This window comes from Drosophila miranda (assembly GCF_003369915.1).
Source record: "Drosophila miranda strain MSH22 chromosome Y unlocalized genomic scaffold, D.miranda_PacBio2.1 Contig_Y1_pilon, whole genome shotgun sequence".
Classification (NCBI taxonomy): Eukaryota; Metazoa; Arthropoda; class Insecta; order Diptera; family Drosophilidae; genus Drosophila; species Drosophila miranda.
Genome location: NW_022881603.1, coordinates 43981265 through 44000984, shown reverse-complemented (window position 1 = coordinate 44000984; position 19720 = coordinate 43981265). Strand labels below are relative to the sequence as shown.

At 40.3% G+C, this 19720-nt stretch overlaps 6 protein-coding genes and 2 pseudogenes across 9 annotated transcripts; 4 read left to right on the top strand and 4 right to left on the bottom strand.

Moving 5' to 3' along the window:
- Positions 1-13: 13 nt before the first annotated feature.
- LOC117190271 (inactive peptidyl-prolyl cis-trans isomerase shutdown-like) lies at positions 14-7019 on the top strand. Of its 4 annotated transcripts, XR_004473661.1 has the most exons (4): positions 14-100; positions 169-452; positions 5739-6205; positions 6269-7019. XR_004473661.1 is itself a non-coding variant. In XM_033395345.1 (3 exons), the coding sequence occupies exons 2-3, from the start codon at positions 6002-6004 to the stop codon at positions 6374-6376; spliced, it is 312 nt and encodes a 103-aa protein (XP_033251236.1). In that variant the 5' UTR covers positions 5248-5386; positions 5455-6001; the 3' UTR covers positions 6377-7019. The 4 variants fall into 4 exon arrangements, 3 of the variants coding, with proteins under 3 accessions (XP_033251236.1, XP_033251234.1, XP_033251235.1); XM_033395345.1 differs by lacking the exons at positions 14-100; positions 169-452 and adding an exon at positions 5248-5386 and having other exon boundaries at positions 5455-6205; XM_033395343.1 differs by lacking the exons at positions 14-100; positions 169-452; positions 6269-7019 and adding an exon at positions 5249-5386 and having other exon boundaries at positions 5455-6204.
- Positions 66-17526, top strand: LOC117190234 (annotated as a pseudogene).
- LOC117190275 (inactive peptidyl-prolyl cis-trans isomerase shutdown-like) lies at positions 459-1689 on the top strand. Its single transcript, XM_033395351.1, has 2 exons — positions 459-913; positions 979-1689. The coding sequence occupies exons 1-2, from the start codon at positions 476-478 to the stop codon at positions 1084-1086; spliced, it is 546 nt and encodes a 181-aa protein (XP_033251242.1). The 5' UTR covers positions 459-475; the 3' UTR covers positions 1087-1689.
- Positions 1810-2572, bottom strand: LOC117190279 (dynein light chain roadblock-type 1-like). Its single transcript, XM_033395360.1, has 2 exons — positions 2311-2572; positions 1810-2236 (listed from the first exon to the last, which is right to left on the bottom strand). The coding sequence occupies exons 1-2, from the start codon at positions 2329-2331 to the stop codon at positions 1889-1891; spliced, it is 369 nt and encodes a 122-aa protein (XP_033251251.1). The 5' UTR covers positions 2332-2572; the 3' UTR covers positions 1810-1888.
- On the bottom strand, positions 7007-7847 carry LOC117190294 (dynein light chain roadblock-type 1-like). The gene is made up of 2 exons (XM_033395376.1): positions 7585-7847; positions 7007-7510 (listed from the first exon to the last, which is right to left on the bottom strand). Exons 1-2 carry the CDS (start codon positions 7603-7605, stop codon positions 7211-7213), a joined length of 321 nt encoding a protein of 106 aa, XP_033251267.1. The 5' UTR covers positions 7606-7847; the 3' UTR covers positions 7007-7210.
- On the top strand, positions 10612-12198 carry LOC117190236 (annotated as a pseudogene).
- On the bottom strand, positions 12189-13192 carry LOC117190284 (dynein light chain roadblock-type 1-like). The gene is made up of 3 exons (XM_033395365.1): positions 12920-13192; positions 12550-12845; positions 12189-12481 (listed from the first exon to the last, which is right to left on the bottom strand). Exons 1-3 carry the CDS (start codon positions 12938-12940, stop codon positions 12460-12462), a joined length of 339 nt encoding a protein of 112 aa, XP_033251256.1. The 5' UTR covers positions 12941-13192; the 3' UTR covers positions 12189-12459.
- Positions 17517-18511, bottom strand: LOC117190295 (dynein light chain roadblock-type 1-like). The gene is made up of 2 exons (XM_033395377.1): positions 18248-18511; positions 17517-18173 (listed from the first exon to the last, which is right to left on the bottom strand). The coding sequence occupies exons 1-2, from the start codon at positions 18266-18268 to the stop codon at positions 17874-17876; spliced, it is 321 nt and encodes a 106-aa protein (XP_033251268.1). The 5' UTR covers positions 18269-18511; the 3' UTR covers positions 17517-17873.
- Positions 18512-19720: the final 1209 nt, after the last annotated feature.

Genomic DNA, 19720 nt, shown 5'->3' with positions numbered 1-19720 from the left:
TAATTAACCCAAACAAGTTAAAGTTGGGAAAAAGTGTGGAAAAAATGGAAGATAATTTTTCATATTGCACTCAAATGCTCAAGGAACCACTGCAACTTGGGTAAGCATCGAAATTTGATACATTTGCACAATCATGTGCTGCCTAGACGCTGCCTCTTACTCTTCTAGAAAACTCGTTGGCTCTGGCTCACAATTTGAGGTAGAACAGTCGCCATTTGGGGCTGGCGATGATGACTTTAATGTCGACGAAATGGAAGATTGTGATAACGCTCCAGATGTTGATGAAGAAGAGCTCGCTTCTCCATCGACCCAATCGTTCGAGGAACTCAAAAAATTGATGGAGCCGATCAATGAGAACATTTTTAAGCGCATCACACGTGAGGGGCACCAGGGCCGAGGTCTGGTGCCAGACAAGGCACGTGTCGCTGTGCGCTATAGTGGTTATTGGGAAGGCGAGATTTTTGATTCCTCATTGATGCGCCGAACTAAATTCTATTTTGAGACCGGTGCAGGTTGCGATGTGCTAGAAGGCCTCCAGGCTGCTGTACTTACCATGCGCCCATATGAAAAAGCCGAATTTATTATATCCTATAAGTTGCTATTTCACGAGATGGGCTGCCCGCCGCGCATTAAACCACGTTCAGATGGACTTTTCAAAATCGAAGTTCTTCACTTCACATTGATCGGGGACTCAGATGCCTTCGCGTCAATGGCCGCTGTGGATCGGGACAAGTTTGCAATAGTTTACCCCAAGGCATTAGACATGCACATGCATGGCAAGGGCTGTGTGAAGCGCTTTCGCTACCGCAACGCCGTCACTGCCTTCGAGCGGGCCGTAAGCTCTCTAAACTATTGCCGTCTAGCCAATGATGAGGATGAGCGCAAGCAAATCGCTTTGTTGATCACTCTCAATGTAACTATGCAACTTGTAGCGTCGTGGCTCATCCCCACTTATGTGTTTTTTTTTAACTTTTCCAGCAAAACTTGATGATCTGCTACAATAAATTGCATAATCCCAAACGCGTGTGCATTACGATGAAAGCCTTGCGGCGTCTCACTGAAAATAAGCCCTCTAAGGCCCTGTAAGGCCCTCTACCAGGAAGGTTGCGCCCTGTCCGCCTTAGGCGAATATAAGGATGCTCGGTGTATTTTTATGCAGGCTCAAGCCAAGCAGCCCGATAACAATGAGATCAGTGCTAAGATTACTGACCTGGACAAGAAAATCAAAAAATACAAAGAGGCATCTCAGGACATTTGAACTCGTGCGTTGTCAGGCCAGAAGTTTAAAGAAGTAAAGGATGAAACCAAATGTAATCCCAGTGTTGAAGAACTTGTGAAGGAGCTTGAGACTTCCGAAAAATCGTCGGTGGCACTTTTGCGGGGTGCCTCTATAAACTCGGACATTGTAATGTTATCCAAAATGGCCAAGGAGCACAAAATGAAAATAACGGTGTCCCCTATTGACGAGAATGACTTGACGTTGTCCAAGCTAAATCTGCACTGATTCGGGCACTGTTTCCCATTGAAGGATTAATCCATTTAAATAAACAACAGACAACCAAATTCAATATTTTACATTAGTTCTAGAAGAACTTAACGTTTATGCTGTACATACTGAAGAGTATGAAAATGAAATGTGTTTTATAAATACGAGTACAAGAATATATTTACTTTCTGTTGGTCAGAAAATGTCATCTGTTTTTGGAATAAATTTTGTTTTTAAGCTGAAGCTCTGAGGACTATTTATTACTTATTTGATTGAATTTATATTCAGGTAGTCACATAAATGAACAGTTTGTTGTGTTTGGCCTGTGTACAAAGTGAGAAGAATGTTTTACGTGTAAGAAGTTGGATGACTAACAACGTAGATATATGTAGGAGCAATTATTTAAAAATTGGAGGAATGACGATTTAGATCCTCTACCTTAAGATGTGTATCCTTTGGATTTTGCACTACCAAAACGGTTATCTTGCCATCAGGTGTTAGCAGGACCTCGTGGAATCTGGTACGGACTCGCAACATGGTCAGGAGCTGTGGTGGCTCCATTTTTGATAGAAATGCCTGACACTTTTCACGAAAATTCTCATAAAGACAGGCATGTTGAAGTGCGTCTTGGCGTTCCATTGACGTTTTGATCGGCACACCGGAACGATTCATGATTAATATTTCTTCAACCCCTGGCTTTTCCTCTAAAAGTCGGTATACCTCATCAATATAACTCTTGGTACGCTTGGGCTGTGGAATTGGCGATTAGTTAGTTGAATTATAATACTTTGAGGTCTACATTTGATAGATAGGTATGTGCAAACCTCAGTTTCGGCTGCCTGCATTGTGAGTAGTGTATCTCAGAGCTCTACGCTTTGAGATCAGCTGGTATCTCAAAAATAATGAATTTACTTGTTTAAATCAACTATCGCTAAGCTTGCTACATCATCTTTATTGGTATAATTTAACACTATAAAAAGTGATTAGGCACACACTCCATCTACTCCATCAGCCCATCGTTTGGCACTGACTTTCGTCATAAATAAAACCATTGCTAGAATAATCAACAACAGAATAAAGAACAATTTAAGTCTCATCTTAGCTGCTATCTTTAGTTCCAAATGTTTTCGTACGAAGTCATAAACAGTTTTTGTACTATCAACAATTAACACACACATTTTAAACCACGAAAATGGAATTATGACTGGATTGAATGGAGTGAAAACTCAAATTTAATTAAAAATTTAAAAAAATTTTGCCGGCTAGTTTTAAATTGACCAAAAGGGTATGTTAATGCAAGCAGTTTATTAAAGTTAGACTGCTTGCTCAACAAAATTCACAAATTTCCGATGTGGAGAGACCTGTTTGGTGCTGCGCGTTAAGTCTCGCAGACTCTTTTGATGACATAGGGTTCGAGACCGCCCGGAGACAAAGACTCAAAATTCAAATTTGATTGCGTTTTTGAAATGAATTTTAATTATTTTACAATAATTAATGCCGTAAATGCAAGAGGAGGTAGATTCATTGAACAGGTGGGAATTCGCCTTCGGTGCCCGTAACGGTTATCAAATCCGTGGGAAAACTATCATCCTTGTTTCCCTCCACAATATTTTCGGGGATCTTTCGCCCAGGGCTATTTGGATGGGCTGGATCTTTTAGTTGTTCTAGTTAAACACATAAAAAAGATTTTAATTGCCAACCTGGCGTTAGGGGTTACAGAAATCCAGTCGATTGTGTCATATGTATAGCCGCGCGGATTCAGGTGTTGTTATTTCGAGTTTACCCACCCAACCATGTAAACACTGCTCTTTTATTCCGTGTTATTCCTTAATCCTTAATATATTCTCCTCCCAGTACCCCACTGTAATTACTTTACTCCAATTAAATATCGACTAATCTTCATTGTATTTTCATTATAATAATCATATATTACAGACTGTCAGCGTCTGGCGTTTTGTGAGGATATGCGCCATCGAAGTTACTGAGCCATCACTTGGGAAGTGTGCCGTCTCAATGATTGCACATTATTCAAAAATTCAGAACTTTTCTCGTCATGTATGTATGACGATGAGAAAATTTAAATGCAAAACTGAAATATTATTATTATCAGCAATCAGTCTTGTTGGTGGCTTATAATTGGTTCTATATTGCTGCAACGAACCTGCATGCAAGCGGGGGTTATTTAACTGTAACTGTATGTAACAGTGATTAAATTTTGGGTTTTAAAAACAGGGCTTAATTCTGGAGAGCACTTATTAAATTTCGGCACGCGAATTGATATATTGAGGCGGCCTTGGCATGTGCACCATGCCCCCTTAACAGATTTAACTGATATTAGCCACATGTGCGAAAATTCTTTGGTAGAGGTTGGTTACCTGATGGGAGGGGCTATGTAACTTTCTTTTATTATACCCGATACTCAAAATGAGTATTGGGGTATATTAGATTTGTGGTAAAAGTGGATGTGTGTAACGTCCAGAAGGAATCGTTTCCGACCGATTGAGCCCTGAATGTCTGTCCGTCTGTCCGTCCGTCCGTCTGTCCTTCCCCTTCAGCGCCTAGTGCTCAAAGACTATAAGAGATAGAGCAACGATGTTTTGGATCCAGACTTCTGTGATATGTCACTGCTACAAGAATATTTCAAAACTTTGCGCCCCCCCCCCCCCCCACTTCCGCCCCCACAAAGGGCGAAAATCTGTGGCATCCACAATTTCGACGATACGAGAAAACTAAAAACGCAGAATCGTAGAAGATGACTATATCTTCTAGAGTGCAAAATCTGAACCAGATCGTATAATTATTATAGCCAAATTTAGCATCCGCACTCCTGTTAGATCTCACTATAAAACGTTTATCTCAAAATTTCGCCCCACCCCCTTCCGCCCACACAAAGGACGAAAATCTGTTGCATCCACAATATTGCAGATTCGAGAAAACTAAAAACGCAGAATCATAGATAACGACCATATCTATCAGATTGCTGAATCTGGATCAGATCAGATAATTTTTATAGCCAAAAGGAACAAATCAATTTGCAGTGGCTACGCAGCGCCCGACGTCACGGTCAGACTGATTTTCTGTCTCTCTCGCACGCACTCTTTCTCGTGTCGTTTAATATTCGCCGGAGGGGAGCCATACTGACTAAGTATCGGGTATAAATGTAGAGTTGCGGCGTCCGCAGCAACTCACAACGTTCCCCCTCGTTTTATTATTACAAAATTAAATTTTTTAATTACTTTTCAAATACGCAGATAGATTTGGGGCGTTAGAAATGTTTAATGAATTCGTGGTTTTTCATGGTGTGGTTTTATCTATTCGTTCTATGAACTGCCACATCTACATATGTATGTACTCAGGAGTACTTAAAAGTAGCTAATCGTGTAGAAAAAAACTTTGTGGGCAGTTCGACCTTTTTCGTTACAACATTTTTTTATTTATATAAAAAGTTCAATAAAAGGGAGTGGCTAAAATTAGCATATCTTGAATCAAAATCGAGAAATATGGTTTCCCATCCTCGACGGAACGATTAACCCATTGTCGCCCAAGGCGGTTTTTAAATATTCCACCAAAAATAAAGAAAATTGAATCATTTTGGCGCTGTTACAGTGAAAGATATCGTGTGTGTGTTTTTTTTTTTTGTAATTTCAGAGAAAAGATTTACAAAAAGGATTATTTTCCGCAGTTTAACTCAATTTGTTTAAATTAAAGATTAAAGAGGTCATAAGTGGGCTAAGGTCGTTTTTTCATCGGTATATACTTGGTATATTTCTGAGGGTGTCACTGCCTATCGCGCATTTTTGTAATTAACCCAAACAAGTTAAAGTTGGGAAAAAGTGTGGAAAAAGTGGAAGATAATTTTTCATATTGCACTCAAATGCTCAAGGAACCACTGCAACTTGGGTAAGCATCGAAATTTGATACATTTGCACAATCATGTGCTGCCTAGACGCTGCCTCTTACTCTTCTAGAAAACTCGTTGGCTCTGGCTCACAATTTGAGGTAGAACAGTCGCCATTTGGGGCTGGCGATGATGATTTTAATGTCGACGAAATGGAAGATTGTGATAACGCTCCAGATGTTGATGAAGAAGAGCTCGCTTCTCCATCGACCCAATCGTTCGAGGAACTCAAAAAATTGATGGAGCCGATCAATGAGAACATTTTTAAGCGCATCACACGTGAGGGCCACCAGGGCCGAGGTCTGGTGCCAGACAAGGCACGTGTCGCTGTGCGCTATAGTGGTTATTGGGAAGGCGAGAGTTCTCCTTTTGATTCCTCATTGAGCCGCCGAACTAAATTCTATTTTGAGACCGGTGCAGGTTGCGATGTGCTAGAAGGCCTCCAGGCTGCTGTACTTACCATGCGCCCATATGAAAAAGCCGAATTTATTATGTCCTATAAGTTGCTATTTCACGAGATGGGCTGCCCGCCGCGCATTAAACCACGTTCAGATGGACTTTTCAAAATCGAAGTTCTTCACTTCACATTGATCGGGAACTCAGATGCCTTCGCGTGAATGGCCGCTGTGGATCGGGACAAGTTTGCAATAGTTTACCCCAAGGCATTAGACATGCACATGCATGGCAAGGACTGTGTGAAGCGCTTTCGCTACCGCAACGCCGTCACTGCCTTCGAGCGGGCCGTAAGCTCTCTAAACTATTGCCGTCTAGCCAATGATGAGGATGAGCGCAAGCAAATCGCTCTGTTGATCACTCTCAATGTAACTATGCAACTTGTAGCGTCGTGGCTCATCCCCACTTGTGTTTTTTTTTAACTTTTCCAGCCAAACTTGATGATCTTCTACAATAAATTGCATAATCCCAAACGCGTGTGCATTACGATGAAAGCCTTGCGGCGTCTCACTGAAAATAAGCCCTCTAAGGCCCTGTAAGGCCCTCTACCAGGAAGGTTGCGCCCTGTCCGCCTTAGGCGAATATAAGGATGCTCGGTGTATTTTTATGCAGGCTCAAGCCAAGCAGCCCGATAACAATGAGATCAGTGCTAAGATTACTGACCTGGACAAGAAAATCAAAAAATACAAAGAGGCATCTCAGGACATTTGGACTCGTGCGTTGTCAGGCCAGAAGTTTAAAGAAGTAAAGGATGAAACCAAATGTAATCCCAGTGTTGAAGAACTTGTGAAGGAGCTTGAGACTTCCGAAAAATCGTCGGTGGCACTTTTGCGGGATGCCTATATAAACTCGGACATTGTAATGTTATCCAAAATGGCCAAGGAGCACAAAATGAAACTAACGGTGTCCCCTATTGACGAGAATGACTTGACGTTGTCCAAGCTAAATCTGCACTGATTCGGGCACTGTTTCCCATTGATGGATTAATCCATTTAAATAAACAACAGACAACCAAATTCAATATTTTACATTAGTTCTAGAAGAACTTAACGTTTATGTTGTACATACTGAAGAGTATGAAAATGAAATGTGTTTTATAAATACGAGTACAAGAATATATTTACTTTCTGTTGGTCAGAAAATGTCATCTGTTTTTGGAATAAATTTTGTTTTTAAGCTGAAGCTCTGAGGACTATTTATTACTTATTTGATTGAATTTATATTCAGGTAGTCACATAAATGAACAGTTTGTTGTGTTTGGGCTGTGTACAAAGTGAGAAGAATGTTTTACGTGTAAGAAGTTGGATGACTAACAACGTAGATATATATAGGAGAAATTATTTTAAAATTGGAGGAATGACGATTTAGATCCTCTACCTTAAGATGTGTATCCTTTGGATTTTGCACTTGCCATCAGGTGTTAGCAGGACCTCGTGGAATCTGGTACGGACTCGCAACATGGTCAGGAGCTGTGGTGGCTCCATTTTTGATAGAAATGACTGACACTTTTCCCGCAAATTCTCATAAAGACAGGCATGTTGAAGTGCGTCTTGGCGTTCCATTGACGTTTTGATCGGCACACCGGAACGATTCATGAGTAATATTTCTTCAACCCCTGGCTTTTCCTCTAAAAGTCGGTATACCTCATCAATATAACTCTTGGTACGCTTGGGCTGTGGAATTGGCGATTAGTTAGTTGAATTATAATACTTTGAGGTCTACACTTGATAGATAGGTATGTGCAAACCTCAGTTTCGGCTGCCTGCATTGTGAGTAGTGTATCTCAGAGCTCTACGCTTTGAGATCAGCTGGTATCTCAAAAATAATGAATTTACTTGTTTAAATCAACTATCGCTAAGCTTGCTACATCATCTTTATTGGTATAATTTAACACTATAAAAAGTGATTAGGCACACACTCCATCTACTCCATCAGCCCATCGTTTGGCACTGACTTTCGTCATAAATAAAACCATTGCTAGAATAATCAACAACAGATTAAAGAACAATTTAAGTCTCATCTTAGCTGCTATCTTTAGTTCCAAATGTTTTCGTACGAAGTCATAAACAGTTTTTGTACTATCAACAATTAACACACACATTTTAAACCACGAAAATGGAATTATGACTGGATTGAATGGAGTGAAAACTCAAATTTAATTAAAAATTTAAAAAAATTTTGCCAAAAGGGTATGTTAATGCAAGCAGTTTATTTAAGTGTGGACTGCTTGCTCAACAAAATTCACAAATTTCAGATTTTTGTGGAGAGACCTGTTTGGTGCTGCGCGTTGAGTCTCACAGACTCTTTTGATGACATAGGGTTCGAGACCGCCCGGAGACAAAGACTCAAAATTCAAATTTGATTGCGTTTTTGAAATGAATCGCTGAGAGCGGCGGGTGACCCTCTATTTGGCCGGGTTAATTTTACAATAATTAATGCCGTAAATGCAAGAGGAGGTAGATTCATTGAACAGGTGGGAACTCGCCTTCGGTGCCCGTAACGGTTATCAAATCCGTGGGAAAACTATCATCCTTGTTTCCCTCCACAATATTTTGGGGGATCTTTCGCCCAGGGCTATTTGGATGGGCTGGATCTTTTAGTTGTTCTAGTTAAACACATAAAAAAGATTTTAATTGCCAACCTGGCGTTAGGGGTTACAGAAATCCAGTCGATTGTGTCATATGTATAGCCGCGCGGATTCAGGTGTTGTTATTTGGAGTTTACCCACCCAACCATGTAAACACTGCTCTTTTATTCCGTGTTATTCCTTAATCCTTAATATATTCTCCTCCCAGTACCCCACTGTAATTACTTTACTCCAATTAAATATCGACTAATCTTCATTGTATTTTCATTATAATAATCATATATTACAGACTGTCAGCGTCTGGCGTTTTGTGAGGATATGCGCCATCGAAGTTACTGAGCCATCACTTGGGAAGTGTGCCGTCTCAATGATTGCACATTATTCAAAAATTCAGAACTTTTCTCGTCATGTATGTATGACGATGAGAAAATTTAAATGCAAAACTGAAATATTATTATTATCAGCAATCAGTCTTGTTGGTGGCTTATAATTGGTTCTCTATTGCTGCAACGAACCTAACGGGGGTTATTTAACTGTAACTGTATGTAACAGTGATTAAATTTTGGGTTTTAAAAACAGGGCTTAATTCTGGAGAGCACTTATTAAATTTCGGCACGCGAATTGATATATTGAGGCGGCCTTGGCATGTGCACCATGCCCCCTTAACAGATTTAACTGATATTAGCCACATGTGCGAAAATTCTTTGGTAGAGGTTGGTTACCTGATGGGAGGGGCTATGTAACTTTCTTTTATTATACCCGATACTCAAAATGAGTATTGGGGTATATTAGATTTGTGGTAAAAGTGGATGTGTGTAACGTCCAGAAGGAATCGTTTCCGACCCAATAAAGGATATATATTCTGGATCAGCATCAATAGCCGAGGCGATTGAGCCCTGAATGTCTGTCCGTCTGTCCGTCCGTCCGTCTGTCCGTCCCCTTCAGCGCCTAGTGCTCAAAGACTATAAGAGCTAGAGCAACGATGTTTTGGATCCAGACTTCTGTGATATGTCACTGCTACAAGAATATTTCAAAACTTTGCGCCCCCCCCCCCCCACTTCCGCCCCCACAAAGGGCGAAAATCTGTGGCATCCACAATTTCGACGATACGAGAAAACTAAAAACGCAGAATCGTAGAAGATTACTATATCTTCTAGAGTGCAAAATCTGAACCAGATCGTATAATTATTATAGCCAAATTTAGTATCCGCACTCCTGCTAGATCTCACTATAAAACGTTTATCTCAAAATTTCGCCCCACTCCCTTCCGCCCACACAAAGGACGAAAATCTGTTGCATCCACAATATTGCAGATTCGAGAAAACTAAAAACGCAGAATCATAGATAACGACCATATCTATCAGATTGCTGAATCTGGATCAGATCAGATAATTTTTATAGCCAAAAGGAACAAATCAATTTGCAGTGGCTACGCAGCGCCCGACGTCACGGTCAGACTGATTTTCTGTCTCTCTCGCACGCACTCTTTCTCGTGTCGTTTAATATTCGTGGCGTCTGCCGGAGGGGAGCCATACTGTCTAAGTATCGGGTATAAATGTAGAGTTGCGGCGTCCGCAGCAACTCACAACGTTCCCCCTCGTTTTATTATTACAAAATTAAATTTTTTAATTACTTTTCAAATACGCAGATAGATTTGGGGCGTTAGAAATGTTTAATGAATTCGTGGTTTTTCATGGTGTGGTTTTATCTATTCGTTCTATGAACTGGCACATCTACATATGTATGTACTCAGGAGTACTTAAAAGTAGCTAATCGTGTAGAAAAAAAACTTTGTGGGCAGTTCGACCTTTTTCGTTACAACATTTTTTTATTTATATAAAAAGTTCAATAAAAGGGAGTGGCTAAAATTAGCGTATCTTAAATCAAAATCGAGAAATATGGTTTCCCATCCTCGACGGAACGATTAACCCATTGTCGCCCAAGGCGGTTTTTAAATATTCCACCAAAAATAAAGAAAATTTAATCATTTTGGCGCTGTTACAGTGAAAGATATCGTGTGTGTGTTTTTTTTTTTGTAATTTCAGAGAAAAGATTTACAAACAGTATTATTTTCCGCAGTTTAACTCAATTTGTTTAAATTAAAGATTAAAGAGGTCATAAGTGGGCTAAGGTCGTTTTTTCATCGGTATATACTTGGTATATTTCTGAGGGTGTCACTGCCTATCGCGCATTTTTGTAATTAACCCAAACAAGTTAAAGTTGGGAAAAAGTGTGGAAAAAGTGGAAGATAATTTTTCATATTGCACTCAAATGCTCAAGGAACCACTGCAACTTGGGTAAGCATCGAAATTTGATACATTTGCACAATCATGTGCTGCCTAGACGCTGCGTCTTACTCTTCTAGAAAACTCGTTGGCTCTGGCTCACAATTTGAGGTAGAACAGTCGCCATTTGGGGCTGGCGATTATGATTTTAATGTCGACGAAATGGAAGATTGTGATAACGCTCCAGATGTTGATGAAGAAGAGCTCGCTTCTCCATCGACCCAATCGTTCGAGGAACTCAAAAAATTGATGGAGCCGATCAATGAGAACATTTTTAAGCGCATCACACGTGAGGGCCACCAGGGCCGAGGTCTGGTGCCAGACAAGGCACGTGTCGCTGTGCGCTATAGTGGTTATTGGGAAGGCGAGAGTTCTCCTTTTGATTCCTCATTGATGCGCCGAACTAAATTCTATTTTGAGACCGGTGCAGGTTGCGATGTGCTAGAAGGCCTCCAGGCTGCTGTACTTACCATGCGCCCATATGAAAAAGCCGAATTTATTATGTCCTATAAGTTGCTATTTCACGAGATGGGCTGCCCGCCGCGCATTAAACCACGTTCAGATGGACTTTTCAAAATCGAAGTTCTTCACTTCACATTGATCGGGAACTCAGATGCCTTCGCGTCAATGGCCGCTGTGGATCGGGACAAGTTTGCAATAGTTTACCCCAAGGCATTAGACATGCACATGCATGGCAAGGACTGTGTGAAGCGCTTTCGCTACCGCAACGCCGTCACTGCCTTCGAGCGGGCCGTAAGCTCTCTAAACTATTGCCGTCTAGCCAATGATGAGGATGAGCGCAAGCAAATCGCTCTGTTGATCACTCTCAATGTAACTATGCAACTTGTAGCGTCGTGGCTCATCCCCACTTGTGTTTTTTTTAAACTTTTCCAGCAAAACTTGATGATCTTCTACAATAAATTGCATAATCCCAAACGCGTGTGCATTACGATGAAAGCCTTGCGGCGTCTCACTGAAAATAAGCCCTCTAAGGCCCTGTAAGGCCCTCTACCAGGAAGGTTTCGCCCTGTCCGCCTTAGGCGAATATAAGGATGCTCGGTGTATTTTTATGCAGGCTCAAGCCAAGCAGCCCGATAACAATGAGATCAGTGCTAAGATTACTGACCTGGACAAGAAAATCAAAAAATACAAAGAGGCATCTCAGGACATTTGGACTCGTGCGTTGTCAGGCCAGAAGTTTAAAGAAGTAAAGGATGAAACCAAATGTAATCCCAGTGTTGAAGAACTTGTGAAGGAGCTTGAGACTTCCGAAAAATCGTCGGTGGCACTTTTGCGGGATGCCTATATAAACTCGGACATTGTAATGTTATCCAAAATGGCCAAGGAGCACAAAATGAAACTAACGGTGTCCCCTATTGACGAGAATGACTTGACGTTGTCCAAGCTAAATCTGCACTGATTCGGGCACTGTTTCCCATTGAAGGATTAATCCATTTAAATAAACAACAGACAACCAAATTCAATATTTTACATTAGTTCTAGAAGAACTTAACGTTTATGTTGTACATACTGAAGAGTATGAAAATGAAATGTGTTTTATAAATACGAGTACAAGAATATATTTACTTTCTGTTGGTCAGAAAATGTCATCTGTTTTTGGAATAAATTTTGTTTTTAAGCTGAAGCTCTGAGGACTATTTATTACTTATTTGATTGAATTTATACTCAGGTAGTCACATAAATGAACAGTTTGTTGTGTTTGGGCTGTGTACAAAGTGAGAAGAATGTTTTACGTGTAAGAAGTTGGATGACTAACAACGTAGATATATATAGGAGAAATTATTTAAAAATTGGAGGAATGACGATTTAGATCCTCTACCTTAAGATGTGTATCCTTTGGATTTTGCACTTGCCATCAGGTGTTAGCAGGACCTCGTGGAATCTGGTACGGACTCGCAACATGGTCAGGAGCTGTGGTGGCTCCATTTTTGATAGAAATGACTGACACTTTTCCCGCAAATTCTCATAAAGACAGGCATGTTGAAGTGCGTCTTGGCGTTCCATTGACGTTTTGATCGGCACACCGGAACGATTCATGAGTAATATTTCTTCAACCCCTGGATTTTCCTCTAAAAGTCGGTATACCTCATCAATATAACTCTTGGTACGCTTGGGCTGTGGAATTGGCGATTAGTTAGTTGAATTATAATACTTTGAGGTCTACATTTGATAGATAGGTATGTGCAAACCTCAGTTTCGGCTGCCTGCATTGTGAGTAGTGTATCTCAGAGCTCTACGCTTTGAGATCAGCTGGTATCTCAAAAATAATGAATTTACTTGTTTAAATCAACTATCGCTAAGCTTGCTACATCATCTTTATTGGTATAATTTAACACTATAAAAAGTGATTAGGCACACACTCCATCTACTCCATCAGCCCATCGTTTGGCACTGACTTTCGTCATAAATAAAACCATTGCTAGAATAATCAACAACAGATTAAAGAACAATTTAAGTCTCATCTTAGCTGCTATCTTTAGTTCCAAATGTTTTCGTACGAAGTCATAAACAGTTTTTGTACTATCAACAATTAACACACACATTTTAAACCACGAAAATGGAATTATGACTGGATTGAATGGAGTGAAAACTCAAATTTAATTAAAAATTTAAAAAAATTTTGCCAAAAGGGTATGTTAATGCAAGCAGTTTATTTAAGTGTGGACTGCTTGCTCAACAAAATTCACAAATTTCAGATTTTTGTGGAGAGACCTGTTTGGTGCTGCGCGTTGAGTCTCACAGACTCTTTTGATGACATAGGGTTCGAGACCGCCCGGAGACAAAGACTCAAAATTCAAATTTGATTGCGTTTTTGAAATGAATCGCTGAGAGCGGCGGGTGCCCCTCTATTTGGCCGGGTTAATTTTACAATAATTAATGCCGTAAATGCAAGAGGAGGTAGATTCATTGAACAGGTGGGAATTCGCCTTCGGTGCCCGTAACGGTTATCAAATCCGTGGGAAAACTATCATCCTTGTTTCCCTCCACAATATTTTGGGGGATCTTTCGCCCAGGGCTATTTGGATGGGCTGGATCTTTTAGTTGTTCTAGTTAAACACATAAAAAAGATTTTAATTGCCAACCTGGCGTTAGGGGTTACAGAAATCCAGTCGATTGTGTCATATGTATAGCCGCGCGGATTCAGGTGTTGTTATTTCGAGTTTACCCACCCAACCATGTAAACACTGCTCTTTTATTCCGTGTTATTCCTTAATCCTTAATATATTCTCCTCCCAGTACCCCACTGTAATTACTTTACTCCAATTAAATATCGACTAATCTTCATTGTATTTTCATTATAATAATCATATATTACAGACTGTCAGCGTCTGGCGTTTTGTGAGGATATGCGCCATCGAAGTTACTGAGCCATCACTTGGGAAGTGTGCCGTCTCAATGATTGCATATTATTCAAAAATTCAGAACTTTTCTCGTCATGTATGTATGACGATGAGAAAATTTAAATGCAAAACTGAAATATTATTATTATCAGCAATCAGTCTTGTTGGTGGCTTATAATTGGTTCTCTATTGCTGCAACGAACCTGCATGCAAGCGGGGGTTATTTAACTGTAACTGTATGTAACAGTGATTAAATTTTGGGTTTTAAAAACAGGGCTTAATTCTGGAGAGCACTTATTAAATTTCGGCACGCGAATTGATATATTGAGGCGGCCTTGGCATGTGCACCATGCCCCCTTAACAGATTTAACTGATATTAGCCACATGTGCGAAAATTCTTTGGTAGAGGTTGGTTACCTGATGGGAGGGGCTATGTAACTTTCTTTTATTATACCCGATACTCAAAATGAGTATTGGGGTATATTAGATTTGTGGTAAAAGTGGATGTGTGTAACGTCCAGAAGGAATCGTTTCCGACCCAATAAAGTATATATATTCTGGATCAGCATCAATAGCCGAGGCGATTGAGCCCTGAATGTCTGTCCGTCTGTCCGTCCGTCCGTCTGTCCGTCCCCTTCAGCGCCTAGTGCTCAAAGACTATAAGAGCTAGAGCAACGATGTTTTGGATCCAGACTTCTGTGATATGTCACTGCTACAAGAATATTTCAAAACTTTGCGCCCCCCCCCCCCACTTCCGCCCCCACAAAGGGCGAAAATCTGTGGCATCCACAATTTCGACGATACGAGAAAACTAAAAACGCAGAATCGTAGAAGATGACTATATCTTCTAGAGTGCAAAATCTGAACCAGATCGTATAATTATTATAGCCAAATTTAGTATCCGCACTCCTGTTAGATCTCACTATAAAACGTTTATCTCAAAATTTCGCCCCACTCCCTTCCGCCCACACAAAGGACGAAAATCTGTTGCATCCACAATATTGCAGATTCGAGAAAACTAAAAACGCAGAATCATAGATAACGACCATATCTATCAGATTGCTGAATCTGGATCAGATCAGATAATTTTTATAGCCAAAAGGAACAAATCAATTTGCAGTGGCTACGCAGCGCCCGACGTCACGGTCAGACTGATTTTCTGTCTCTCTCGCACGCACTCTTTCTCGTGTCGTTTAATATTCGTGGCGTCTGCCGGAGGGGAGCCATACTGACTAAGTATCGGGTATAAATGTAGAGTTGCGGCGTCCGCAGCAACTCACAACGTTCCCCCTCGTTTTATTATTACAAAATTAAATTTTTTAATTACTTTTCAAATACGCAGATAGATTTGGGGCGTTAGAAATGTTTAATGAATTCGTGGTTTTTCATGGTGTGGTTTTATCTATTCGTTCTATGAACTGCCACATCTACATATGTACTCAGGAGTACTTAAAAGTAGCTAATCGTGTAGAAAAAAAACTTTGTGGGCAGTTCGACCTTTTTCGTTACAACATTTTTTTATTTATATAAAAAGTTCAATAAAAGGGAGTGGCTAAAATTAGCATATCTTGAATCAAAATCGAGAAATATGGTTTCCCATCCTCGACGGAACGATTAACCCATTGTCGCCCAAGGCGGTTTTTAAATATTCCACCAAAAATAAAGAAAATTGAATCTTTTTGGCGCTGTTACAGTGAAAGATATCGTGTGTGTGTTTTTTTTTTTGTAATTTCAGAGAAAAGATTTACAAACAGTATTATTTTCCGCAGTTTAACTCAATTTGTTATCCTGTTTAATTAAAGAGGTCATAAGTGGGCTAAGGTCGTTTTTTCATCGGTATATACTTGGTGTATTTCTGAGGGTGTCACTGCCTATCGCGCATTTTTGTAATTAACCCAAACAAGTTAAAGTTGGGAAAAAGTGTGGAAAAAATGGAAGATAATTTTTCATATTGCACTCAAATGCTCAAGGAACTACTGCAGCATCGAAATTTGATAAATTTGCACAATCATGTGCTGCCTAGACGCTGCCTCTTACTCTTCTAGAAAACTCGTTGGCTCTGGCTCACAATTTGAGGTAGAACAGTCGCCATTTGGGGCTGGCGATGATGATTTTAATGTCGACGAAATGGAAGATTGTGATAACGCTCCAGATGTTGATGAAGAAGAGCTCGCTTCTCCATCGACCCAATCGTTCGAGGAACTCAAAAAATTGATGGAGCCGATCAATGAGAACATTTTTAAGCGCATCACACGTGAGGGGCACCAGGGCCGAGGTCTGGTGCCAGACAAGGCACGTGTCGCTGTGCGCTATAGTGGTTATTGGGAAGGCGAGAGTTATCCTTTTGATTCCTCATTGATGCGCCGAACTAAATTCTATTTTGAGACCGGTGCAGGTTGCGATGTGCTAAAAGGCCTCCAGGCTGCTGTACTTACCATGCGCCCATATGAAAAAGCCGAATTTATTATATCCTATAAGTTGCTATTTCACGAGATGGGCTGCCCGCCGCGCATTAAACCACGTTCAGATGGACTTTTCAAAATCGAAGTTCTTCACTTCACATTGATCGGGGACTCAGATGCCTTCGCGTCAATGGCCGCTGTGGATCGGGACAAGTTTGCAATAGTTTACCCCAAGGCATTAGACATGCACATGCATGGCAAGGACTGTGTGAAGCGCTTTCGCTACCGCAACGCCGTCACTGCCTTCGAGCGGGCCGTAAGCTCTCTAAACTATTGCCGTCTAGCCAATGATGAGGATGAGCGCAAGCAAATCGCTCTGTTGATCACTCTCAATGTAACTATGCAACTTGTAGCGTCGTGGCTCATCCCCACTTGTGTTTTTTTTTTAACTTTTCCAGCAAAACTTGATGATCTTCTACAATAAATTGCATAATCCCAAACGCGTGTGCATTACGATGAAAGCCTTGCGGCGTCTCACTGAAAATAAGCCCTCTAAGGCCCTGTAAGGCCCTCTACCAGGAAGGTTTCGCCCTGTCCGCCTTAGGCGAATATAAGGATGCTCGGTGTATTTTTATGCAGGCTCAAGCCAAGCAGCCCGATAACAATGAGATCAGTGCTAAGATTACTGACCTGGACAAGAAAATCAAAAAATACAAAGAGGCATCTCAGGACATTTGGACTCGTGCGTTGTCAGGCCAGAAGTTTAAAGAAGTAAAGGATGAAACCAAATGTAATCCCAGTGTTGAAGAACTTGTGAAGGAGCTTGAGACTTCCGAAAAATCGTCGGTGGCACTTTTGCGGGATGCCTATATAAACTCGGACATTGTAATGTTATCCAAAATGGCCAAGGAGCACAAAATGAAACTAACGGTGTCCCCTATTGACGAGAATGACTTGACGTTGTCCAAGCTAAATCTGCACTGATTCGGGCACTGTTTCCCATTGAAGGATTAATCCATTTAAATAAACAACAGACAACCAAATTCAATATTTTACATTAGTTCTAGAAGAACTTAACGTTTATGTTGTACATACTGAAGAGTATGAAAATGAAATGTGTTTTATAAATACGAGTACAAGAATATATTTACTTTCTGTTGGTCAGAAAATGTCATCTGTTTTTGGAATAAATGTTGTTTTTAAGCTGAAGCTCTGAGGACTATTTATTACTTATTTGATTGAATTTATATTCAGGTAGTCACATAAATGAACAGCTTGTTGTGTTTGGGCTGTGTACAAAGTGAGAAGAATGTTTTACGTGTAAGAAGTTGGATGACTAACAACGTAGATATATATAGGAGAAATTATTTAAAAATTGGAGGAATGACGATTTAGATCCTCTACCTTAAGATGTGTATCCTTTGCATTTTGCACTTGCCATCAGGTGTTAGCAGGACCTCGTGGAATCTGGTACGGACTCGCAACATGGTCAGGAGCTGTGGTGGCTCCATTTTTGATAGAAATGACTGACACTTTTCCCGCAAATTCTCATAAAGACAGGCATGTTGAAGTGCGTCTTGGCGTTCCATTGACGTTTTGATCGGCACACCGGAACGATTCATGAGTAATATTTCTTCAACCCCTGGATTTTCCTCTAAAAGTCGGTATACCTCATCAATATAACTCTTGGTACGCTTGGGCTGTGGAATTGGCGATTAGTTAGTTGAATTATAATACTTTGAGGTCTACATTTGATAGATAGGTATGTGCAAACCTCAGTTTCGGCTGCCTGCATTGTGAGTAGTGTATCTCAGAGCTCTACGCTTTGAGATCAGCTGGTATCTCAAAAATAATGAATTTACTTGTTTAAATCAACTATCGCTAAGCTTGCTACATCATCTTTATTGGTATAATTTAACACTATAAAAAGTGATTAGGCACACACTCCATCTACTCCATCAGCCCATCGTTTGGCACTGACTTTCGTCATAAATAAAACCATTGCTAGAATAATCAACAACAGATTAAAGAACAATTTAAGTCTCATCTTAGCTGCTATCTTTAGTTCCAAATGTTTTCGTACGAAGTCATAAACAGTTTTTGTACTATCAAAAATTAACACACACATTTTAAACCACGAAAATGGAATTATGACTGGACTGAATGGAGTGAAAACTCAAATTTAATTAAAAATTTAAAAAAATGTTGCCAAAAGGGTATGTTAATGCAAGCAGTTTATTTAAGTGTGGACTGCTTGCTCAACAAAATTCACAAATTTCAGATTTTTGTGGAGAGACCTGTTTGGTGCTGCGCGTTGAGTCTCACAGACTCTTTTGATGACATAGGGTTCGAGACCGCCCGGAGACAAAGACTCAAAATTCAAATTTGATTGCGTTTTTGAAATGAATCGCTGAGAGCGGCGGGTGCCCCTCTATTTGGCCGGGTTAATTTTACAATAATTAATGCCGTAAATGCAAGAGGAGGTAGATTCATTGAACAGGTGGGAACTCGCCTTCGGTGCCCGTAACGGTTATCAAATCCGTGGGAAAACTATCATCCTTGTTTCCCTCCACAATATTTTGGGGGATCTTTCGCCCAGGGCTATTTGGATGGGCTGGATCTTTTAGTTGTTCTAGTTAAACACATAAAAAAGATTTTAATTGCCAACCTGGCGTTAGGGGTTACAGAAATCCAGTCGATTGTGTCATATGTATAGCCGCGCGGATTCAGGTGTTGTTATTTCGAGTTTACCCACCCAACCATGTAAACACTGCTCTTTTATTCCGTGTTATTCCTTAATCCTTAATATATTCTCCTCCCAGTACCCCACTGTAATTACTTTACTCCAATTAAATATCGACTAATCTTCATTGTATTTTCATTATAATAATCATATATTACAGACTGTCAGCGTCTGGCGTTTTGTGAGGATATGCGCCATCGAAGTTACTGAGCCATCACTTGGGAAGTGTGCCGTCTCAATGATTGCACATTATTCAAAAATTCAGAACTTTTCTCGTCATGTATGTATGACGATGAGAAAATTTAAATGCAAAACTGAAATATTATTATTATCAGCAATCAGTCTTGTTGGTGGCTTATAATTGGTTCTCTATTGCTGCAACGAACCTGCATGCAAGCGGGGGTTATTTAACTGTAACTGTATGTAACAGTGATTAAATTTTGGGTTTTAAAAACAGGGCTTAATTCTGGAGAGCACTTATTAAATTTCGGCACGCGAATTGAT